Source organism: Dendropsophus ebraccatus, chromosome 2 (assembly GCF_027789765.1).
Source record: "Dendropsophus ebraccatus isolate aDenEbr1 chromosome 2, aDenEbr1.pat, whole genome shotgun sequence".
Classification (NCBI taxonomy): domain Eukaryota; kingdom Metazoa; phylum Chordata; class Amphibia; order Anura; family Hylidae; genus Dendropsophus; species Dendropsophus ebraccatus.
In genome coordinates, this window is record NC_091455.1 from 27996467 (window position 1) to 28018137 (window position 21671).

Genomic DNA, 21671 nt, shown 5'->3' on the forward strand with positions numbered 1-21671 from the left:
CACTCAGTGTCCTGCTTTGAGCGAATGAGAGAGCGCGCGCCCTCTCCATTCACTTACAGCAGCACACTGAGCACGGCGGGATTCCGCAGCGGAAATCTCCGCCGCGGAATTCCGACAATCTTGCTCAGTGTGAACTGGCCCTAACAAATATTTTTTTTGGGGGTGGGGTTTTGAATATTTTAAACCATGGGTCTCAAACTCGCGGCCCTCCAGCTGTTGCAAAACTACAATTCCCATCATGCCTGGGACAGCCAAAGCTTGCTTTGGCTGTCCCAGGCATGATGGGAATTGTAGTTTTGCAGCAGCTGGAGGGCCGCGAGTTTGAGACCCCTGTTTTAAACCATTGTGACATTACCAGCTATTCTTATTTCCCAATCAACAAAAGCTTGTTACCAGTACTCGTGTAACATCCCTGACCTTCTCAGCGGAGCGCATGTTAATACACTTCTCATTTCATTTGAGCAAACATTTGCTTCTGCCTTTATTACTTATCATAATGAATAAAATGCAAATGGCTTAAAATAGTCATACGCACCGAACAAAAACCAAAACATTTTCTTTTTACAAACACACAAACACATAGGGGGAGATTTATCAAACATGCTGTAAAGTGAAACTGGCTCAGTTGCCCCTAGCAACCAATCAGATTCCACCTTTCATTTCCCAAAGAGATCGTGAGGAATGAAAGGTGGAATCTGATTGGTTGCTAGGGGCAACTGAGCACTTAAACACATTTCATTGTCTTCACAAACGTCAAAAATTAACCCCTCTTTTGGGTTAACCATTTTCTTGAATCCTTTGTCATTGCCATTAGATATAATCAGACGTGGTTGTGTGCCACAATTATGTCCACAATCTTCTACTGCAATCCGGAAAAAAATCATCTGTAATCCGTATTTTTTTGAGGATCTGTAAAAGTGAGAAGTTGCTTGTTAAAATGGCTGCCAAGACGATCTACACCTAGGACATCAGAACGTTAGACAATACGACCGTAACGTCCACAAATTATGGACGCTCCCATAGACTTCTGCGGGACAATCCCTGCTGCAATTACAGTCCGTACTAGAGCTTGTCAGTCATTTTAGTGGCAGAGATTATGGGCCCAATAGGAGTAAATAGGTCCTTACTTTTGTCCATAATTTAGGATCTGCTATTATGGACAAAAATACTGAACGTGTGAAAGTAGCCTGAATGGAGACAAAATCTGTTGCTCAATAGCCGATCAGCACGGGTGCCAGCTGTGGGCACCTCGCCAACCAGTGAATGATGATCTATCCTGTAGATACCATGTCAGTCCACTTTGCCCAGACCCCCAGAGCTGTGGCTGCTGGAGAGGATGATAGCAGGGGGAAACTGAGGGACACAGGGCACTGGAGGGACACTGAGCATCCCCCTGCCATCATCTTCTCCAGCAGCCGCACCCCACACAGCTCTGGGAGTCAGGTTGTGACATCACCCTGTTATCCAGGAAGTGACATCACCCTGTTATCCAGGGAATGACATCACCCTGTTATCCAGGATGTGACATCACCCTGTTATCCAGGATGTGACATCACCCTGTTATCCAGGAAGTGACATCACCCTGTTATCCAGGAAGTGACATCACCCTGTTATCCAGGAAGTGAAGCCTTGATGCAGTAGTAAGTGCAGGGAAAAAAGCACTTTATAAGCATTTCCTGTAATAAGTGTATATTGTTGATTTGTATAACTTTTTGGGGGCAATATAAGACTTTAATAAAAATTTTCACGGGACTTCTCCTTTATTAACAATACAAAAAAAAAAAACTAGCACCAGAGAAAAACTTTGATTATCAATAAATTCTTATCATTATTTATGCTTTGATTTGGCGGACATGTTACCATACATTGGTTGGTACCATACATGGGTTGAGCTCCAGAAACGGGCGTCAATCCGATACTTTGTCAAAATGGTCAAAAAAAAACAAACTATGCAATAGGAGGCAAATCTAGAATCTGTTTCTTGCTACTGATGTGTTAAGGGCAATTGAAATCTATTTTACTGTGCTTTGCCCCAGAAATTATATTTCATGTGAAAAAAAGAAGTGAATGGTTTAGTGCCTCATGCATTGATGGTCGCCACTTTGAATTCTTAAAACACAGAACATTTTGGAGAAATTCTGGGGAGAAAAAAAAAAGAAAGAAAAAATAAATAGATCAAATTGGCATGGCCTACAGTGTCTATGCCCTAGGCTTGCACCGCCTCTCCGTCCCTCCTCCCTACCCTCTTCACTATTAGGAACGTCCAAGGCAGCATTTCTCCTATTTATTACCTGTCTGAACACCGCAAAGGTGCATTACCGATCCAACCCATGTGCAGTCTTCACTCAGGTGATGAATAGGAGAAGTCCTGCCTGGGGCATTCCTAATGGTGAAGAAAGCGGGGAGGAGGGACAGAGGGGAGTTTAAAGTTTAAAAGTTGTTTTTTAGAACAATAACTGCATCATCTGCCAAACAGACCCCAGGACAGATCATGGATTAAAAGCAGCTATCCGAAGGTACAAGTGGTTTTGGGGGGTCAGATTGTGGGTACAGAGTCACTTTAAATTGCTAATGGCGCAGAGGATAAAGGTAAGAAACTTACCCTCATCCTCAGCGCCTTCTGCTCTATAGAGTCATATAAGTCATATAAGATAGTTTTACCTTTAATAAATTTCCCATCCATTTGATCAATACATAAGATCACAGGTTTTTGAAAGTGTTTCCTGCCCACACAACAGGCAGAAAGCCAATTTGTATCTACTCCATTATTCTATTGTTCTTACTTATTGCACATTTCATGTTCCCGTATAGTCAATAGGATGGCTTTCTAAAAAATGTTTAAATGTCTTTGGCCTATCGCTGTATTCAAGTAAAAAGACAAGTGGTAGGGAACGCTGGGTCATAATGGAAGCTTCCACATAGTGATTGTGACAATTGTAGTTGATAGGACCCCGATGGTGAGTGCCTGTCTGACCATTGTGCTATTGATTTGGCAGACAACTCTGGGGACTTTATGAGCGGCGGGAATGAAAAGCTCTGTCTATCATCATTTTGCATTTAGACGTCCATCCGTTTGTCCACAGCTGGTGCGAGCGACTAATGTGCCACATAATGGACTGGAAAGCATTAATGGAGCTTGAAAGCAGCATTAATAGTTAGAGTATACTGTGACACGGCCCAGCGTGTGAAATTTTATAAAGCGGAACATTCTGCTCATCAAAATTTTATGGAATTGTTTGCTACTAAAATTGGTCTTTTGTGTAGCCTGAACAGTACAGCCGTTCAGGGTTCCGGAGATGGAACTAAATTGAATTCCAAGTTATTTGTCGCTTTCGGTAAAAACACAGGTTATCAGAGTTTATTGAGCGATGAGCAGATTCACCCTGCACCCGGCATCGATTTGAGGTGTTATTAGACTGTATCCTTTGATATGTTACATGTAAATACATACGTGAGCTTCTTAAAGGGGTTATCCAGCAAAAATCTTTTTTTTTTTTTTTTTTTTTTTTTTTTTTTAAATCAACTGGTTTTAGAAAGTTATATAGATGTGTAATTTTCTTCTATTTAAAAAAAAATCTCTAGTCTTCCAGTACTTATCTGCTGCTGTATGTCCTGCAGAAAGTGGTGTATTTTTTTCCAGTCTGACACAGTGCTCTCTGCTGCCACCTCTGTCCATGTCAGGAACTATCCAGAGCAGTAGCAAATCCCTATCTCCAGACTGGAAAGAATACAAGTACTAGATAAGACTGATAAGTACTAGAAGACTGGGGAGTTTTTAATAGAAGTAAATTACAAGTCTCTGATGCTTTCTGGCACCAGTTGATTTGAAAGAATTTTTTTTGAGAACTACCCCTTTAAAGGGGTACGAGTATGCCATGTGCACAGGATATGTTATCAAAGATGGGTGCAGCTCCCTGTGTAAAGAATAAGGATCCCCTGAGGCATCCATTACATCCAATTGGAGAAAAATATACAAAGTTGGCTGCACAACTCCACCCATTTCTTACAAAGGAAAGTAAAGATGGCGGCACATTCTCATGTGGAGCCAGTGGGTCCTCTCTGTGAACCGCCGTATGTTTACAGCACCGGGTGTCCTTGCTATTTGCAGTGGGTGGCAGCTGTTACATATAGCTGCCATCCTGCTGCAATGACTTTTATATGACATGGGGGCCGTGACATCTTAGGATCGTATTAGACAAAGCGATTTTCTCGTTTTTTCCAATTAATGATAAACGATCACAAACGAGTGCTTTTCCAAATGACCTGATATTGTCGTTAGATACGATCTTCATACGATCATACGATCTTCATACGATCCGCCATATCCTAAGTTATCGGAGTTATAGGAGTGATTACACCTAGCACATGACCAAGCAATGTGTACCTACACCGAAAGATTAACGAACGATTAACAGTGATTTTAGGGTCGGCTCAAAAGATGCGATCCTTTAATATTATTATTTATTTTATTTTTTTAGGTGTTCACAAAAATAGAGCAAGGCCAGGTTCCCACTATAGGAACATAGCAGCCATCATGATCATTATTTGCAGCCATTGATATTAACAGACTGCTGCCTTTTCCCGCTCTGATCCCGTAGTGGGAATGTAGCCTAAAAGTGATCAAAATGTTGTTTGTACCTCAAAATAATAGCATTATTAAATACATCTTGTCCCGCAAAAAACAAGTTCTTATACAGCGCAACAGAAACATCAAGAAAATGGCTCTCAAAATTTTGTGACTTATAACGAGTTTTTGTTTTTCATCTATTATGAAAAAGTAAGTAAACATAAAAAAAAAGTTTCGTCCCAGTCTACACAGTAAAGCTGAAAATTTTGGTAGAGAAATGAGAAATGTCTATTATTGCTTCTCTGGTGAAAAAATGAAAGACTGGCAACATTATAGGACTCTTTTTGGAGGGTATGAGTACAATTCTGTGCACGTATATGTTGAGCAGAGAGGCCGAACTGTTCAGGTTTGACAAAGTTCTCTGCTCAACACTAGAAGCCAGTAATTCAGGGAATTGCAGAACCAAGACAGACCAATACTTTTTACTCTTTCCTTTGAAAAAAAAAAAAAAAAACTAAATATCAACAGCTTAGAGGTGATCCTTGTTATAGTATGGCGGAAGACATCACCAGAATACAGTGCTCTGCTATCTTTAACATTCCCATAGCAAGTCAATGGAGAGGAAGTCAAGCATATGCAATGCGGCTTCTTTTACTTGGGGGTACTAGGATCCCCCCCGTTCTCATGATCGGTGGCGGTCTCCGCAATCGGCCACTGCTAGAATACATACCACTTACCATGTAAGTCATAAACTTGTGGTAACCCCTCCTAGAGACACTCATATTCAGAGGTTTAGAACCTGTTCTAAACTCAGTGCCCGGTTTGTTACAGTGTATTAGCCTGTGTTCACACATGATATATTTGTAAAAAATTCTCAGTCTGTAACTCAAACTTTTTGGGGGACATTTACGAAGCCTGCGCCACTGGCGTATGCCAGGGAAAAGATGCAGATTCGCCCCTTTTCCCTGGTGTACACCAGCAGTATCCCCTGCTCGATGGTTGGGGGAGGGGGAAGCAGCAAGGCAGGGGGAGGAGAAAATCATGGCAGAAATCTACACCTGCTTAGTATGGCAGGCGCAAGTCAGGCTGGATTCACTAAGAGGCGTTTACCTCTTAGTGAATCCGGCAGAGCAATTGGGGAATAATTTAAAAAGGTACTCCGGCACTGATAAACAATTAATCAATCATAAACATAGTTTTTACATTTACCATCCCTCATGAGTCTGTCTCCGTTCGAATTTCCCACTGTTTGCAGGTCCCTGAAGCTCCAGTTGGTGTATTCATTTCTTCCTCACTTCCTGGTTTGGGCTTTCCCACAATGCACGTTGTCTACTGTGATGTCTAACTGACTTATCTTGTTCAGCCAATCAGAGCTGAGCAACCTGTGTCATGTGACAAAGGGAGGCTGGCCTAACAGGGCTTAAACCCGCCTCCCTCTTGATGATGCCATTGTCACAAAATGGCTTTCACAGAGCAGCCTGGGGTCAACAGTCATTAGGTATGAATGAGCTTACTTCATTTCCTGGTGGGGAATTGAGGGGGGAAAAGATAGGGAAGGGGGGCAGATAGGTGATTGAAGAATATTACAGAGTTATATAACTTTATAATGTTTTTCAATTACTGGGAAAAAGCTTTTTGCTTTTAAGACCCCCTTTAAGACCGGTTTGCTTTTGTGTCTGATTTTATCCTGCTTTCCCCTATGCACATTGTAACCATAGTCATTTTATTTCTTGTTGCATCTCTTTAAGGACACCGCTTTAGGGAAACCAATAGAAGTCTTCAGATTCCCGAGTGATGTGAGCTCGTGTGACAGACGCCTGTGCTCCTCCGTACACTTCACGTCGCCCGACTGGGTGACCCTGTCGGATGGTACCGGAACCTTGTATCTCATCCACATCTCTAAGAATGATCAGTCCGCCGCAGTAAAGTGGGAAGTGAGTATTCTGATGTCCTATGGCTGTGTACATAGAGCGTTACACCACATAGTAACATAAGAATAGATTGGATAAGACGGATATTTAATTTTCCATCTCTCTATCCAGGAGTCCGGCTTCTTCAGATCCATCTGCAACCTCTTCAGTATCAAAGCTTAGTATCATCTGCAAATCATGCCATTCTATTATGTAATCCCACTACATGGCTAATAAAATACCCCATAGCTACCCACATGATACTCCACTGTTAAAGGGGTTATCCAGCGCTACAAAAACATGGCCACTTTCCCCCTACTGTTGTCTCCAGTTTGGGTAGGGTTTTGAAACTCAGTTCCATTGAAGTAAATGGAGCTTGATTGCAAACCGCACCTGAACTGGAGACAAGAGAGGGGGGGAAAGTGGCCATGTTTTTGTAGCGCTGGATAACCCCTTTAACTATAACCCCTTTACAACTAACCCAAGTGGTACCAACTAGTAAGGCTGGGTCCACACTACGTTTTTGCAATCCGTTTTTGCAAATAACTGATGCATTTGTGTGCATCTGTTTTTGATCCCTTTTTGCATTGATTTCTATTTCCAAAGACAAAGCTGACCTTTATATTTGTGTTCGTTTAAAAATTTCTAAAAAAGGGTGCGTTTTGATCCTTTTTTTTTTAACACTTGTGTGCAACCGTTTTGATCTAAACGGTTGCACACAAGTTCATCCGTTTTTCCATCCATTTTTAGCAAAAATGGATTGAAAAAAAACGGAATGCAAATACATGGTTTGGACCAAACCTAACTGTGACACCTTGTAACTATGCCTTCTCCAATACTGGGTGCTGTGGTACCCCATTAGTAACAGTACCTCCTCCAAATTGCGCCCCCCCCCCATAGTACACACTAGTAACTGTGACTCCTCTGGCACCCCTATTATAAAGATGACACCCTGCCCTGGTACCTGAGGGGTCTGCCCCACTCACTTTTAAACCCCAGTTTTACCATTCATGTACATTTCTTATTTTTATAAGGTTAATGCTACCTAAATTGCTGCCCTCCTTCCTACTTAGCTGCCAGAATTTCAGGCCAAGCTACCGAGGTGTCTGCATAGAAAATGTACAGTTTAGTAGCAAGACTTGGCTTGGGACAAGTCTATATGGTAGTCACCTCCTAGATGAGAAGATATCTGTGATGGTGCCTGTCATCTGGTGATGGTGCCTGTCATCTGGTGATGGTGCCTCTGATCTGCGATGGTGCCTGTCATCTGTGATGGTGCCTCTGATCTGCGATGGTGCCTGTCATCTGTGATGGTGCCTCTCATCTGCGATGGTGCCTCTGATCTGCGATGGTGCCTGTCATCTGTGATGGTGCCTCTCATCTGCGATGGTGCCTCTGATCATTTGGTGCATAGACACCAGTTGTTGGCCCAAAATCAACCAGAATTCTTGTACCTTTTGGAATTGTAATATTCTGTAGATTCTCAGTTCTCATTCGTGTCTTGTCCGTTGCAGCTGAAGTTTAACCAGGAGCTGGGTGATCCCTTCATCATTCTTCACAGCATCCTATACGCCCAGGGTGAGGTGCAGCTCGTAGATGTTCTGGTGTTATCTATAGAGAAAGATGAACTGGACGTTCAAGGCAGCGGGTTCCATGTCTCTTTGGAGTGGATATCTATAGTGTGCAACCAAAACCATGGTAAGTGCTCTCCCTTCTGTATATACATTTAAGGGGTATTTCGTTATCAGAAAATTGTAGTTATCACCCCAAGATATAGAACTTAATAATATAGCGATTTCACTAATAGTGCCGGCTTCAGCGTGGTTCATGTCTGATGGGAAAAAGAGAATTAACAGAACTACAAGATGTGTATTGTCTTCAGCTCCCTGGCTCCTCCCTCCTCTGTACACAACTTGTTACCTTACTGATGCTGTGGGAGGGGGGTAAACAGGGTGGGAGGACAGTAATGAAGATATATGAGAGAACAATGCATTGTGCATTTTATTGCTGTTTTGATCCATCACTTATGTGGCAGATTATCCGATTACCTGTTTATCCATATACACCTGTGTTATTCTTACCAATGTTTGTCCACCCTGTGCCGTGATCCAACCCTGTGGCAAATTGGTAATTTTAACTTGTTCTGCCGCTAAACCATCTTCTTCATCTGTAACTTTGCTGTGAGTCATCCGTGCCTCATCTCTCTATATCCTCCCACGTACTCACTCGCTTAACTAATAATTCAGTGCTGTTACCTGGAGTTATATCTTGCCGCAATCTCCATCGCTATTCTGAGATAAATCTGAAGGAAAACTCATTATTTTTCTCTCTTGCTTTAGTTTGTTAGTTACAATGCCTTTAGAGTTTGAAAAATTAATAAGAACACTGTATAAATGTTAGCGGAGACTGAGAGTTTGCACATTTTAATGGGGAGAAAAGGAACCAGCTTCATGTTTTGGAATAGAATTCATCCCCCCCCCCCCATATATAATAATGAAATGTCTGTATTATTTATATGTTTTCCATAAAGCATTGGGGTGTGAGAAGATGATAAAATGTGGTGCGCTACTATACGGATGTACAGCTCAGCCAGAGATGGTATTGTCGTGACCCCAGAAATGGTCGGTGACCTGCGGGGGTTGTAATGGGTCCCTTGGGCTCTTGTCATGTAGACCTGAGTGGCAATTGACCCACCTGGACTATCAGTACCGCCACCCACAGAAAGGGGGAAAAATAACCCAAGGTGTGCGGCTAGTGTGTATGGGTGCTGGTGCGAATAAAATATGGCTGAGTCCCATTAATATAAATATATAGCAGCTTTACTGTGCAGTCTCTTAGTGGTACAATACACTTTACTTCTTCAAGCACCTCCTCAAGAACAACCAAGTAAAGCACTAAAGTTCCTGTGAAGATTTATCTAATTTAGTAGAGTAGAAAGGTAGTGGTAGCGGTGCTTGAAGAGTTGAAAGTAGAGTAGAGGAGAAGAGTTTTTTGAGGGAGTCCTGACCCAATGTAGCAATGTACTCTTCCGGAACTGTTGAGAATACTTGTAGAGTGAGAAGTTACTTGTACCTGTGTGTAGACTTTGGACTGACCACCTTGTGCCCCAAGTGTCGAATGTTCCATCCTAATAGGGTGATACAATCCCCAGTTGTGGTTATCTGGGTGAAGCTAAGTTCCCGGACATGTCCCAGTTACCTGCACTGCGAGATAGGATACGTAGGCCTACCTTGGTAGCTTTGTCCTATGCAGGCTAGTTCTACCCTGCACTTTTTAGACTGGTTCACGGCATGGGCTAGGATGTTTCTAGACTCCTCTCCCTTTGTAGTGTTTAGCACTGCATAGTAGATATAGTAAGAATACTGGAAGAACTGGTTGACTCTATCTGCATCTGTACACACGTGACTTGGACCAGACCAGACTAGACTCAACTGAACCTTGTCCCACACGGGGGCTAACTCCTCCCACTGGGTCATGTGTGTGTGTGTGTGTGTGTGTGTGTGTGTGTGAAGAGCAGGGATAGGTGGAAGAAGAGAGAGCACCTCCTACAGGTAGGCACTGAACACATGGTATAACAGTAACCGTAACCCATTGCTAACTTCAGCTGTGCAAACAAGAACAGAGGTGTATAAAGGACACTGACATCTAGTGGTGAAACTATAGAATACTACCTTGATCACCACTTAACCTGGAGGGGACAACTTTACGACAGGTGCCTAGGGCACTTAGCAGTGGGACACCACAAAAACATTTGGGATGAGTATTCTTAAAGAAAAAAATGTATCTTTCTACACTATGATGAGGGGTATAGGATGTCACCTGTGAGGAGTGTAAGATGTCACCTGTAAGGAATGTAAGCTGCTGGAGCATCTCACTAAGCATCTCACACACAGCAGAGCTACAGAGAGAAAAAGGGAAGAGCTTCTATATTCTATACCACATGTGAGCTGACACATCCTCTGTATGACACCACACAGGACACATCCTCTGTATGACACTACACAGGATACATCCTCCATACTATAGCACACAGGACACATCTTCCATACTGCACCGCACAGGACACATCTTCCATACTGCACCGCACAGGACACATCTTCCATACTGCACCGCACAGGACACATCTTCCATACTGCATCGCACAGGACACATCTTCCATACTGCACCGCACAGGACACATCTTCCATACTACACCGCACAGGACACATCTTCCATACTGCACCGCACAGGACACATCTTCCATACTACACCACACAGGACACCTCCTCCATACCACACAGGACACATCTTCCATACTACACCACACAGGACACCTCCTCCATACCACACAGGACACATCTTCCATACTACACCACACAGGACACATCTTCTTTTGTTTGTCTGCATCCCATCCTTTCTCCTATTCTTTTCTTCCTCTATGAAAGTATTGCTGCCTTCGGTAAGGATGATGCAGATGACATAGGGGCATAGCTTACTAGCCCGCACACAAGGATGGAGGTCATTAAAAACAATAGTGGCGCATCCATTAGACTATTTAACATGTCAAGTGAAATGTTGATGTAGATGTATGACGCCCTTATGAAGTATTATCTCTCTATGGTTATTTATAGTGTGCCATGTAGGTAATTGACCTTCCATTTCTGATTTCAACCTCTTTCCCCTGCCTGGATCTGAGGTTTCTGCTTTTGCCCACATGGTTGTTTATTAATATAGCAGGAGTCTTCTTACAGACAGGAGATATGTCTTGTTGTTTTTGTGTTTTTTGTTTTTGTTTTTGTTTTTTATTATTTTTGCTTTTTGGTTCAATTAGCTTGGCTGATGGAAAAAAAATAATCATAATCTTGCCTTATTAATACTTGAGGATCAGAGGGTTCATGTGGAGAAGGAAGCAACTCGCAGAATAATCTTTGAACCATTTATTTAGTCCTGTAATATAGAAGTATTAATTTTTAGCTCATGAAAGGTTTATCATCTTTGTTAGTAGAAAAATATTCCAAACTGTTGTTTATAAAACGGAGGGTGTATTTTCTGAAGTTAGCTTTGCTTTGTTATCATCTGGTATGTCATAGAGAACAGTCGACAGTAGTTAAAGGGGTAGTCCCTTCTAATTTAAAGGGGTACCCCAACATTAGAAAATTATATTTAATGGGGTACTCCGGCCCGGGGTGGTTATAGACAGCGGCGGTCACTTACCTCCCCGGTTCCAGCGCCAGATCGCGCCGCCCCGTACACCCATCCCGCGGCCGCTTCCTGGTATGAGCTGCGGCATGAGACGTGACGTCTCAAGGCAGCTCAGCTATTTAGCGGCCGTAGCGGAGTCCTGCCTCGGCCACTGAATGGCTGATCTGCCTTGAGATGTCACGTCTTATTCCGCAGCTCATACCAGGAAGCGGCCGCGGGATGGGTGTACGGGGTGGCGCGATCCGGGACCTGGCGCTGGAACCGGGGAGGTAAGTGACCGCCGCTGTCTATAACCAACCCCTCCCCAGCCATAGCTTAAAAATACCCCCCGGCCTGAGTACCCCTTTAAGGGTATAAACCCACACACCGTATACGCAGCAGATATGCAACAAATACGCAGCAGATTTGTTGGTACAGATTTGATGCTGTGTTCAGTTATTTAGATCTAATCTGCTGCGAGTTTGCTGCGAGTTTGCTGCGAGTTTGCTGCGTATCGCAGCAGTAATTACGCGGCATATACGGTGTGTGGGTTTATGCCCTAAATGTAACTATCACAACAAGACATGTAACTTACTTGTATAGTGTTGTCACAAATTGTATAAGCTTTGACATGTTTTTGTGGGAAATAACTTTGACAGGAAGTTGTGTAGTCCAGTCATTTTTGGTGCGTCTTGTAATGTTGTCTCCCTCTTCTCCGATACAACACATCATCCTCTGTTGTCTCAGGAGGCTTGGGTGGATGTTATCTGAAAACTCAAACCCGTTGTGTGATGTCACCACCTCTGACACCTCTGTGGGTGATGATGCATGGCCGTTCTTGGTGGAGCCATTTGTCTAACTATCATGGAGTCTCATTCGGAATTAACCATTTATGTTACTTTCTGGAATCTGTAGTACTGCGCATGTACTGAGAAAACGTGGTAGGAGAGAACTACAGACTTTTTTTTTTTTAGACTTTGCATGGCTGCAGTAAAAATTTACGGCACTTTCACACTAAGCTGCAGGCATAGGGGGTTGATCAGTTCTCCGCTATATGTATTAAACCAATAAGACTCGTAAAGGCCTGCACTGTATTCCTTGATTAAACAAATTACACCTTGGCTATGGCTACCCATAGGGAGTGCCTTCTTAATCACACAGCTTGTTTCCCACGGCCTTAACATTCTATTTCCACATTATAAAGTAGAGTTCTCCGTAATCCCCTTACTATAAAGCATGCATTCTGCATCAGTAATGCTCACTAAGTGCGGTCAGTTTCGATGCCTATGGAGACTCCTCCTGTCATGCAATTCTCAACTGAAAACGCTTTTTGCAAAGACTTGAAAAGGCTGGGAAATTGCTGATTACTAAGTGTGCGAGTTATGGACAAATTTCCATGGTTAAATTTTTTGTTGGTCATGATTGATTGTCACTTTTATAGGCCGTTAAATACAGAAGCCCTTTTAAAGTTACCTGTTCTATTAAAGCAGGGGTGGGGAACCTCCGGCCCGCGGGCCGCATCCGGCCCCTGAGACCTCCCGATGCGGTCCGCGGCCCGCAGCTCCCCTGTGATGCTCGCCGCTCTGCTGGGGAAGAAGCCGGCATACACCGCATCCTCCGGTGTCTGTGACAGCTGGCGGACACCGGAGGATGCTGTCTATGCCGGCTTCTTCCCCAGCAGAGCGGCGCGTGTCTTTAGTCTCTTGCGGGCCGCGCGCGATGACGTCATTTCATGATGGGGGGGGGGGACAACTAGGCTACCAGGGACATGACTGATGGGGGGGGACAACTAGGCTACCAGGGACATGACTGATGGGGGGGGGGAATAACTAGGCTACCAGGGACATGACTGATGGGGGGGGGGACAACTAGGCTACCAGGGACATGACTGATGGGGGGGACAACTAGGCTACCAGAGACATGACTGATGGGGGGGGAATAACTAGGCTACCAGGGACATGCCTGATGGGGGTTAACTAGGCTACCAGGGACATGACTTGGGGGTTAACTAGACTACAAGGGGCATCACTGGGGGTTAACTACAATAGCAGGGGCACTAGGGGAACAATACTATGCCTTGTCCTGGGTGCTGCAAACCCCCGCTACTAACTGCCGCGCACGGTATGTGGCCCTCGAATGATTTTATTAATGCCCGACCGGCCCTCGACATGGAAAAGGTTCCCCACCCCTGTATTAAAGGGACAGGCTCATTTTACCCTGATACAAAAATATTAACTTAAAGGGGTGTTCCACTCAAACCTGACTTTTGATATGTTGCTGCCCATGGTGAGACTAACAATTATCTGTTTAGTTTCCTTCCCCCAGTTCTGAGCTGCTGCTTTTTTCTGAAGACAAAAAACTGTGTGAGCTTTTCTCTCTCTGTCTCCCCCTCCGAGACGACTGATGTAAACAAGTACCTGGCCAACTTTGTGGCTTCTTTGTAATGCTGGGAGGGTTAATCTGAGGTCAAGTTGCTGATGAACTCACTGTGATTAACCCTCCCAGCATTACAAAGTCGATAGAAAGTTGCAGTATGAAAGCAATTTTTAGTCTCACCCTGGGCAGCAGCGTATGAAAGTTAGGTCTGAATGAAATATCCTTTTAATACAAATAATGGCTGCTGCTGAATTTCCAAATAGTACTGACTCATTGGCTTTCACTATATGTACAATCATCAATTACAGGCAGGGGAAGGAGTTATATCTGTGTTCACTTCATTAAGCAGGTAGGCAAGTATTCCACTCAAACATAACTTTTGATATGTTGCTGCCCATGAGATTAACAATTCCGTACTTGTTATTATCTATTTTGTCTCCTTCCCCTAGTTATGAGCTATTTCTTTCTGCTGAAGACACTAAAAACAGTGCGTGAGCTTTTCTCTTTGTCTCCCCCTCCTCCCCCCTCCCTTCTGACACGGTTGATGTAAACAAGTTCCTATCTGTACTTTTGTAGCAACTTTGTAATGCTGGGAGGGATAATCACAGTGAGTTCATCAGTAACCTGACCTCAGATTAACCCTCCCAAAATTACAGAGAAGCTACAAAGTTGCAGATAAAGCGTACCAAAGACTTGTTTACATCAGCCGTCTCAGAAAGGAGGGGGGAGGAGGGGGATGATAGAGAGAAAAGCACACACACTGTTTTTTGTGTCTTTAGCAGAAAGCAGCAGCTCAAAACTGGGGGATGGAGACTAAATAGATAATAACAAGTATGGAATGAATTGTTAGTATCACCATGGGTAGCAACATTTATGTTTGAGTGGAATACCCCTTTAAATCACAAACAACACAATAATGAATGAAAGGGCTTCCTTGTAGTGATGTATTTTTTTGTTTATAAGTTGCCTCAGTTGCTCCTTGTGAATTCCAGGTACATTACATTCAGTTTTCAATTTTCTTCCTCATTGTACTGATTTCAAGGGAAAACAGTATTATATTAATAACTTCCATTGTCCTCCTAACATTCTTTACGCATTCCCGCTTAAGGACCATCTCGAATACCTTCACAGCAGGAGCTTCTCCTGGCAATTACGGGGTAAACCGCAATTTTTCTCCAATCTTTAGACCAAATGAGTTTTGCTCCCCACCCCGGTGTTGTAATTGAGCAATTTCATGACAGCTTGTCCATCTGTAATTGGTCGTTCTTTGTGACATCAATACATCTATAGAATATATTGCTTTTTTCATGTGTTCACAGAGAAATGTGAAATTTCGAAGCGACGGAAGCTTCACGGCAAGTCTGTCCCGCATTATGCCGCTATTGAACCGGACGGAAATGGGTTGACGATTATTTCTTACAAACCCTTCAGATTCATTGTAGACGAGGACAATCAACCAGAAGAGGAGAGAATGGAAGAAGAGGAGAAAAAAGGTAACTGTGACACTGCTGTCCCCTGATACAATGGCCTTCTAGTCTAAACTTCTGCATTGAAAATAGATTTCTTTACACGCACACAGAACTGACTTGTTAACTATTTCTACAGAGTTGGATTTATGTTGGTTAAAATGTCACCTGATAAACTAAAACACTTTATAAGCAATGAAAATAGAATTTTCTGTATTTTTTGGAATAGAAAACTGACCGTAGTTTTCATAGGGAAAGTCCATTGTTTTTAGACCAATCAAAGTGACTTTGTAGACGTTTTATTGAACATTTTTATGGGGGCAGCCATCTTGCCTGAGCTCTTAGTAATATGCTTTACAGCAAGCCCCATGGACATTAGCCCAATGAATATTTTTCCATCCTATTCTTTATATGGGGCAGGTTTGTAGGCATGCTCTGTGACCTGTGCAAAGGTCATTCTACAAGTGACTGGAGGCTGAGCTGATGATTGTCTGTATATTGGTGTCACCTTTCGCTTTAATTCTGTACATAACACTTTCCATCAGTCTTTTCCAGACCATCACAGAGAGAACAGGAGGTCCTAGCTTAGTTTTAGGCTTAGTAGCCAGAATTGAAAATAACTAAATTTCAGAATATAGACAGTAAAATGGAAAATTAAAAAAAGTATTACCTCTCCTACATACTTTACACCTACATACCTTCCCCTCTGGCTTATAAATATGCTGTGACAGGCACATGTGGGAGAGTCCATGCCCCTTGTTCATACATGTCTAACAGATGAGACAGACAGAACCACAACATGTGCATTGTCAGAGGATCCTTTTTTCTCTGTAGACGACACATCATCCTCTGACGTCACAGGAGTCTGGACTGTATCTCTGAGCTTTAGCTCTTACTCTTGAGTGATGTCATCATATCTGACCAGTATATATATATATATATATATATATATATATATATATATTTGATCAAATCACTAGTGGCCAAGCCCTTTCATCATTTCCCTGAAGAAAGTCAGTGATTCGATTAAATCACTGACCCCTTATAGGGAAATGATGGAATGGAATTCTATCATTTCCCCTGCAACATACCTCCTGCTCCCGGCTTGCTGTGTGATACTGCTGCTGCTGCTGCCTCCTGCTCCTGGCTCTGCTCCCCTGTCCGGCTCCAATCCCGTGTGCTGTGTGATGATGCCTCTTCCTGCTCCCGGCTCTGCTCCCCTGTCCGCCTCCGGTCCTGTGTGCTGTGTGATTATGCCTCCTGCTCCCGGCTCTGCTCCCCTGTCTGCCTCCGGTCCTGTGTACTGTGTGATGATGCCTTCTGCTCCCGGCTCTGCTCCCCTGTCCGCCTCCGGTCCTGTGTGCTGTGTGATGATGCCTCCTGCTCCAGGCTCTGCTCCCCTGTCCGCCTCCGGTCCCTTGTGCTGTGTGATGATGCCTCCTACTCCCGACTCTGCTCCTCTGTCCACCTCGGGTCCTGTGTGCTGTGTGATGATGCCTCCTGCTCCTGGCTCTGCTCCCTTGTCTGCCTCCGGTCCTGTGTGCTGTGTGATGCTGCCTCCTGCTCCCGGCTCTGCTCCCCTGTCCACCTCGGGTCCTGTGTGCTGTGTGATGATGCCTCCTGCTCCCGACTCTGCTCCCCTGTCCGCCTCCGGTCCTGTGTGCTGTGTGATGATGCCTCCTGCTCCCGGCTCTGCTCCCCTGTCCGCCTCCAGTCCTGTGTGCTGTGTGATGATCCCTCCTGCTCCCGGCTCTGCTCCCTTGTCTGCCTCCGGTCCTGTGTACTGTGTGATGATGCCTCCTGCTCCCGGCTCTGCTCCCTTGTCTGCCTCCGGTCCTGTGTACTGTGTGATGATGCCTCCTGCTCCCGGCTCTGCTCTCTTGTCCGCCTCCGGTCCTGTGTGCTGTGTGATGATGCCTCCTGCTCCCGGCTCTGCTCCCTTGTCTGCCTCCGGTCCCGTGTGCTGTGTGATGATGCCTCCTGCTCCCGGCTCTGCTCCTCTGTCCGCCTCCGGTCCTGTGTGCTGTGTGATGATGCATCCTCCTGCTCCCGGCTCTGCTCCCCTGTCCGCCTCCGGTCCTGTGTGCTGTGTGATGATGCCTCCTGCTCCCGGCTCTGCTCCCCTGTCCGCCTCCGGTCCCTTGTGCTGTGTGATGATGCCTCCTCCTGCTCCCGGCTCTGCTCCCCTGTCCGCCTCCGGTCCTGTGTGCTGTGTGATGATCCCTCCTGCTCCCGGCTCTGCTCCTCTGTCCGCCTCCGATCCTGTGTGCTGTGTAATGATCCCTCCTGCTCCCGGCTCTGCTCCTCTGTCCGCCTCCGGTCCTGTGTGCTGTGTGATGCTGCCTCCTGCTCCCGGCTCTGCTCCCCTGTCTGCCTCTGGTCCTGTGTGCTGTGTGATGCTGCCTCCTGCTCCCGGCTCTGCTCCCCTGTACGGCTCCGGTCCTGTGTGCTGTGTGATGATCCCTCCTGCTCCCGGCTCTGCTCCTCTGTCCGCCTCCGGTCCCTTGAGCTGTGTGATGATCCCTCCTGCTCCCGGCTCTGCTCCTCTGTCTGCCTCCAGTCCTGTGTGCTGTGCGATAATGCCTCCTGCTCCCGGCTCTGCTCCTCTGTCTGCCTCCAGTCCTGTGTGCTGTGTGATGCTGCCTCCTGCTCCCGGCTCTGCTCCCCTGTCCGCCTCCGGTCCTGTGTGCTGTGTGATGATCCCTCCTGCTCCCGGCTCTGCTCCCTTGTCTGCCTCCGGTCCTGTGTACTGTGTGATGATGCCTCCTGCTCCCGGCTCTGCTCCCTTGTCTGCCTCCGGTCCTGTGTACTGTGTGATGATGCCTCCTGCTCCCGGCTCTGCTCCCTTGTCTGCCTCCGGTCCTGTGTGCTGTGTGATGATGCCTCCTGCTCCAGGCTCTGCTCCCCTGTCCGCCTCCGGTCCTGTGTGCTGTGTGATGATCCCTCCTGCTCCCAGCTCTGCTCCTCTGTCTGCCTCCGGTCCTGTGTGCTTGGCCATTCCATCATTTCCCGGGATTTGATCAAATCCCTGAATTCTATCATTTCACTGCAACCTGTGTATGTGTGTGTGTGTGTGTGTGTGTGTGTGTGTGTGTGTGTGTGTGTGTATGTATGTGTGGACATTCAGTGAGTGAGGTGTGGTTACACCATGCTGTATTGTGATAAATGGTGCTACAGAAAGATCAGGCTAGGGGATAAAAGCATCAAGTGCTGCAAACGTACCGATTCAAAAGTCTGTTTTAAAAGGAAATGTTCTGCAACCGTTTTGGGCAGGAGACTGGCAAGAGTGCTGTGAGAGGTGAGTAGACCAGGTGGGATGACTGCTAAGGAGAACTGAAGGATAGCAATGCATCCTGGGAATTTGTAGTACTGAGCAGCTGCTCATCCAGGAAGTACAGAACCAGGACCTGCAAAACAATTTATTTTTTAGCGGTTTCAGAACTGGGCAGTTAACCCTGCTATACGTTTAGTTGGAGTACCCCTTTAATGCATAGTTTTCACAAATGCCCCAAAGAATTAAATGTTGAATTCAACTCTGCCGCATCTTTAACTTAAAACTCAGGCAGATTTCCCAGGATGCATCATTCACGTTGTGAGGGATTTGACCCATTTAGCAGTGTCTTGTCCTGTTTGCATAATTTCTCATTACCATGTGAGCTCCACACAGGCCTCTTGGATTGATAGAAAAATTAGTGTGAATGTATTTGGTTTTAAGCAGCGTTCACGGCGATGCATGACGGCCAAGTCTGCCGTTCCTCTGTAATTTGGGGCCGTGTGTTTTTCCTCTCGGAGCCCTTGTCGTTCTGGCTCAGTGATCCTCTCCCTTTGTTGCCGTCACTTTTCTCCTTTGTTTATCATCTCTCGTACAATCACTGTGTTTCCTGCAGAAATGTAGTCAATCTGTCTAATTTGTCGAACGCGGGATGCTTCTCCCTGTGGTCAGTGCTTTCTATAAACATTCATTTCGCATACTGTTAGACAGATCGGAGTGGAAACGATCAGCCTGGCTTATATCCGCCATGGCATTTGCTTCATGGCTGAAGTTTAATTAGAGATGTAAAACTGCAGTGAATTCTACAGGTTGTGTAAGGAAATCTTTTTGTACTGATATAAAGATATAGTTGAGTTTCGAGAACCTTAAAGGGGTACTCCAGAGCTGATAAAAAAAAATAACAATCAATCAATCATGAACATAGTTTTCCCATTTCCCATCCCTCCGGAGTCGGTCTCCGTTTGGATTTCCCGCTGTTTTCAGGTCCCTGAAGCTTCAGGAGGTGTCTTCATTTTTTCTTTACTTCGTGGTTTGGGCTTTCCCATGATGCACTTTGTCTCCTGTGATGTTTAACTGACTCTGTAGAACTGTTAGATGGCTTACAGTTTGGTCAGCCAATCAGAGCTGAGCAACCTGAGTCATCTGATAAAGGGAGCCTTGCCTAACAGGGCTTAGACCCGCCTCCCTCTTGATGATGTAATTGTCACAAAATGGCTGCCACAAAGCAGCCTGGGGTCACCAGTCATTAGGTAAGAATGAGTTTACTTCACTTCCTGGTGAGGGTTGAGGGGGAAAAGATAGGGAGGGGGGGGCAGATAGGTGATTGAGGCATATTACAAAGTTGTATTACTTTGTAAGTTGTTTTAATTACTGGGAAAAAGCTTTTCGCTGGAGTACCCCTTCAACTAACAAAGTTTATTACCACTTGTACCTACTTGAATCCTGGACTCTCAAGGCGATCCCTGGTGGCCATTTTTTCCTGAGAAATCGGTAGTGGAGCAGTATGTATTGCTGGTGGGCGGCTCCATTACTTGCTGGCACTGGTTCCTGGCCCTTTCCTGGTGGCATGCTGTTTGTTACTGCTCTGTGTCCGCTCTCCTGGGTGCCTCTATGCATCTCTCATTATGGCCATGTGCAGACATTTTAGTCTGGTTTCCGATGTCGCCTGACCCTCCCTTTTTTTTTTTTTTTTCTTTTACTATCCTGTATTTTCTCTTGCCGACCTGGATTACTGATCTGGTTTCTGCCACCTGCCCTTACCCCCTGCCTAGTTTTGAGTTTTGACTTTGTTTCTGCCTCCTCCCTGGTCACTATTCTTATTCTCCTGTCTATGACCACTGACCTTGCCTTTCTGCCAAGCACGGTTCCCTCTGGTTCACCACCCACACCATACGTTAGTCACCTTGTTGCCTCCTAGTAGCAGAAGTTCAGTGTCTGAATCCAGGAGCGTAATAAAGGGGAAATATCTAGAAAGGACCTAGACTCTGCTCATATACAGGCCCCAAAGCCGAACCAGTTTGGTAGCACAGCGGGTGCGCCTACTGCCCGTTGCACATCAGTACACACCACATCTGCTGAAAGGCAGTTGACATCATCGGCCACAGGAGTAAAGCAAAGTGTTCTTCTTGTAGTTACATGGTTGCGTGGAAGACTTGGCCTATGGCTGAAACCATGGTTTCCAGGACTCCCTAGGGCGGCATCCAAGTTCTGCAGCCGTGAGGAATCAAATGCCGAGCGTTCTGGTTCAGAGAATGTTGCCAAACCCAAACAGTTTAAAAGGGCCGCTCAACTCTACCTGTAATTTTATTGGAATTTTCCTTTAAATATACAGAACTTGTCAACAGTCTAGTTTTTCATGCCACCATTCCTTGAGCTGGACCCCAAAAGGGAAAACGTTTATGCAAAAAAAGTACAAAGTATCTAGTAATTGCCTGAATTACAGTCTGTTTTCCTTCAAGGCTGCATTTACTATTGTGCAGGCTTCTGAGCTGAAATCTTCCAGGATTCTCAACTAGCTCAATATCTACACAGATCGTTGTTATATGCATTTGTATTCTGGATAGAGCAGTCTTTATAATGGACCCTTTACTCTGATGAAGGAAGAAGTACACCGCATTAGGTCCTATAAGCTGACAGATCAGGAACTGAGAAAAAAAAAATCTTCCATTTTTTTTTACATTATTTTAATCAAACCTTGATTACTTTATGTACAAATGGATAGAGATCTTTCTAGTGATCGCTTAACATATGTTGTAAGCATGTCAGAAGAAATAGGGCTTCACCATAATCACTGACGCGGATTCTTTACTGTAAGAGCGGTGAGACTATGGAACTCTCTGCCACATGATGTGATGGCTGATTCACAAAAAAAAAGTTCTAGAGGGGCCTGGGTAACGTTCCATAATATGGGCACTAGACTT

The 21671-nt window shown here is 45.0% G+C and overlaps 1 protein-coding gene across 2 annotated transcripts in view; it reads left to right on the plus strand.

Annotated features, from left to right (window-relative positions):
• NUDCD1 (NudC domain containing 1) overlaps positions 1–21671 on the plus strand; it is a 91311-nt gene that overhangs the window by 17429 nt on the left and 52211 nt on the right. For both annotated transcript variants that reach the window (XM_069957195.1, XM_069957194.1), the window contains exons 3-5: positions 6316–6501; positions 7992–8175; positions 15333–15506. In XM_069957195.1, coding sequence (XP_069813296.1) covers positions 6316–6501; positions 7992–8175; positions 15333–15506 — 544 coding nt within the window. The remainder of the gene's footprint in view (positions 1–6315; positions 6502–7991; positions 8176–15332; positions 15507–21671) is intronic.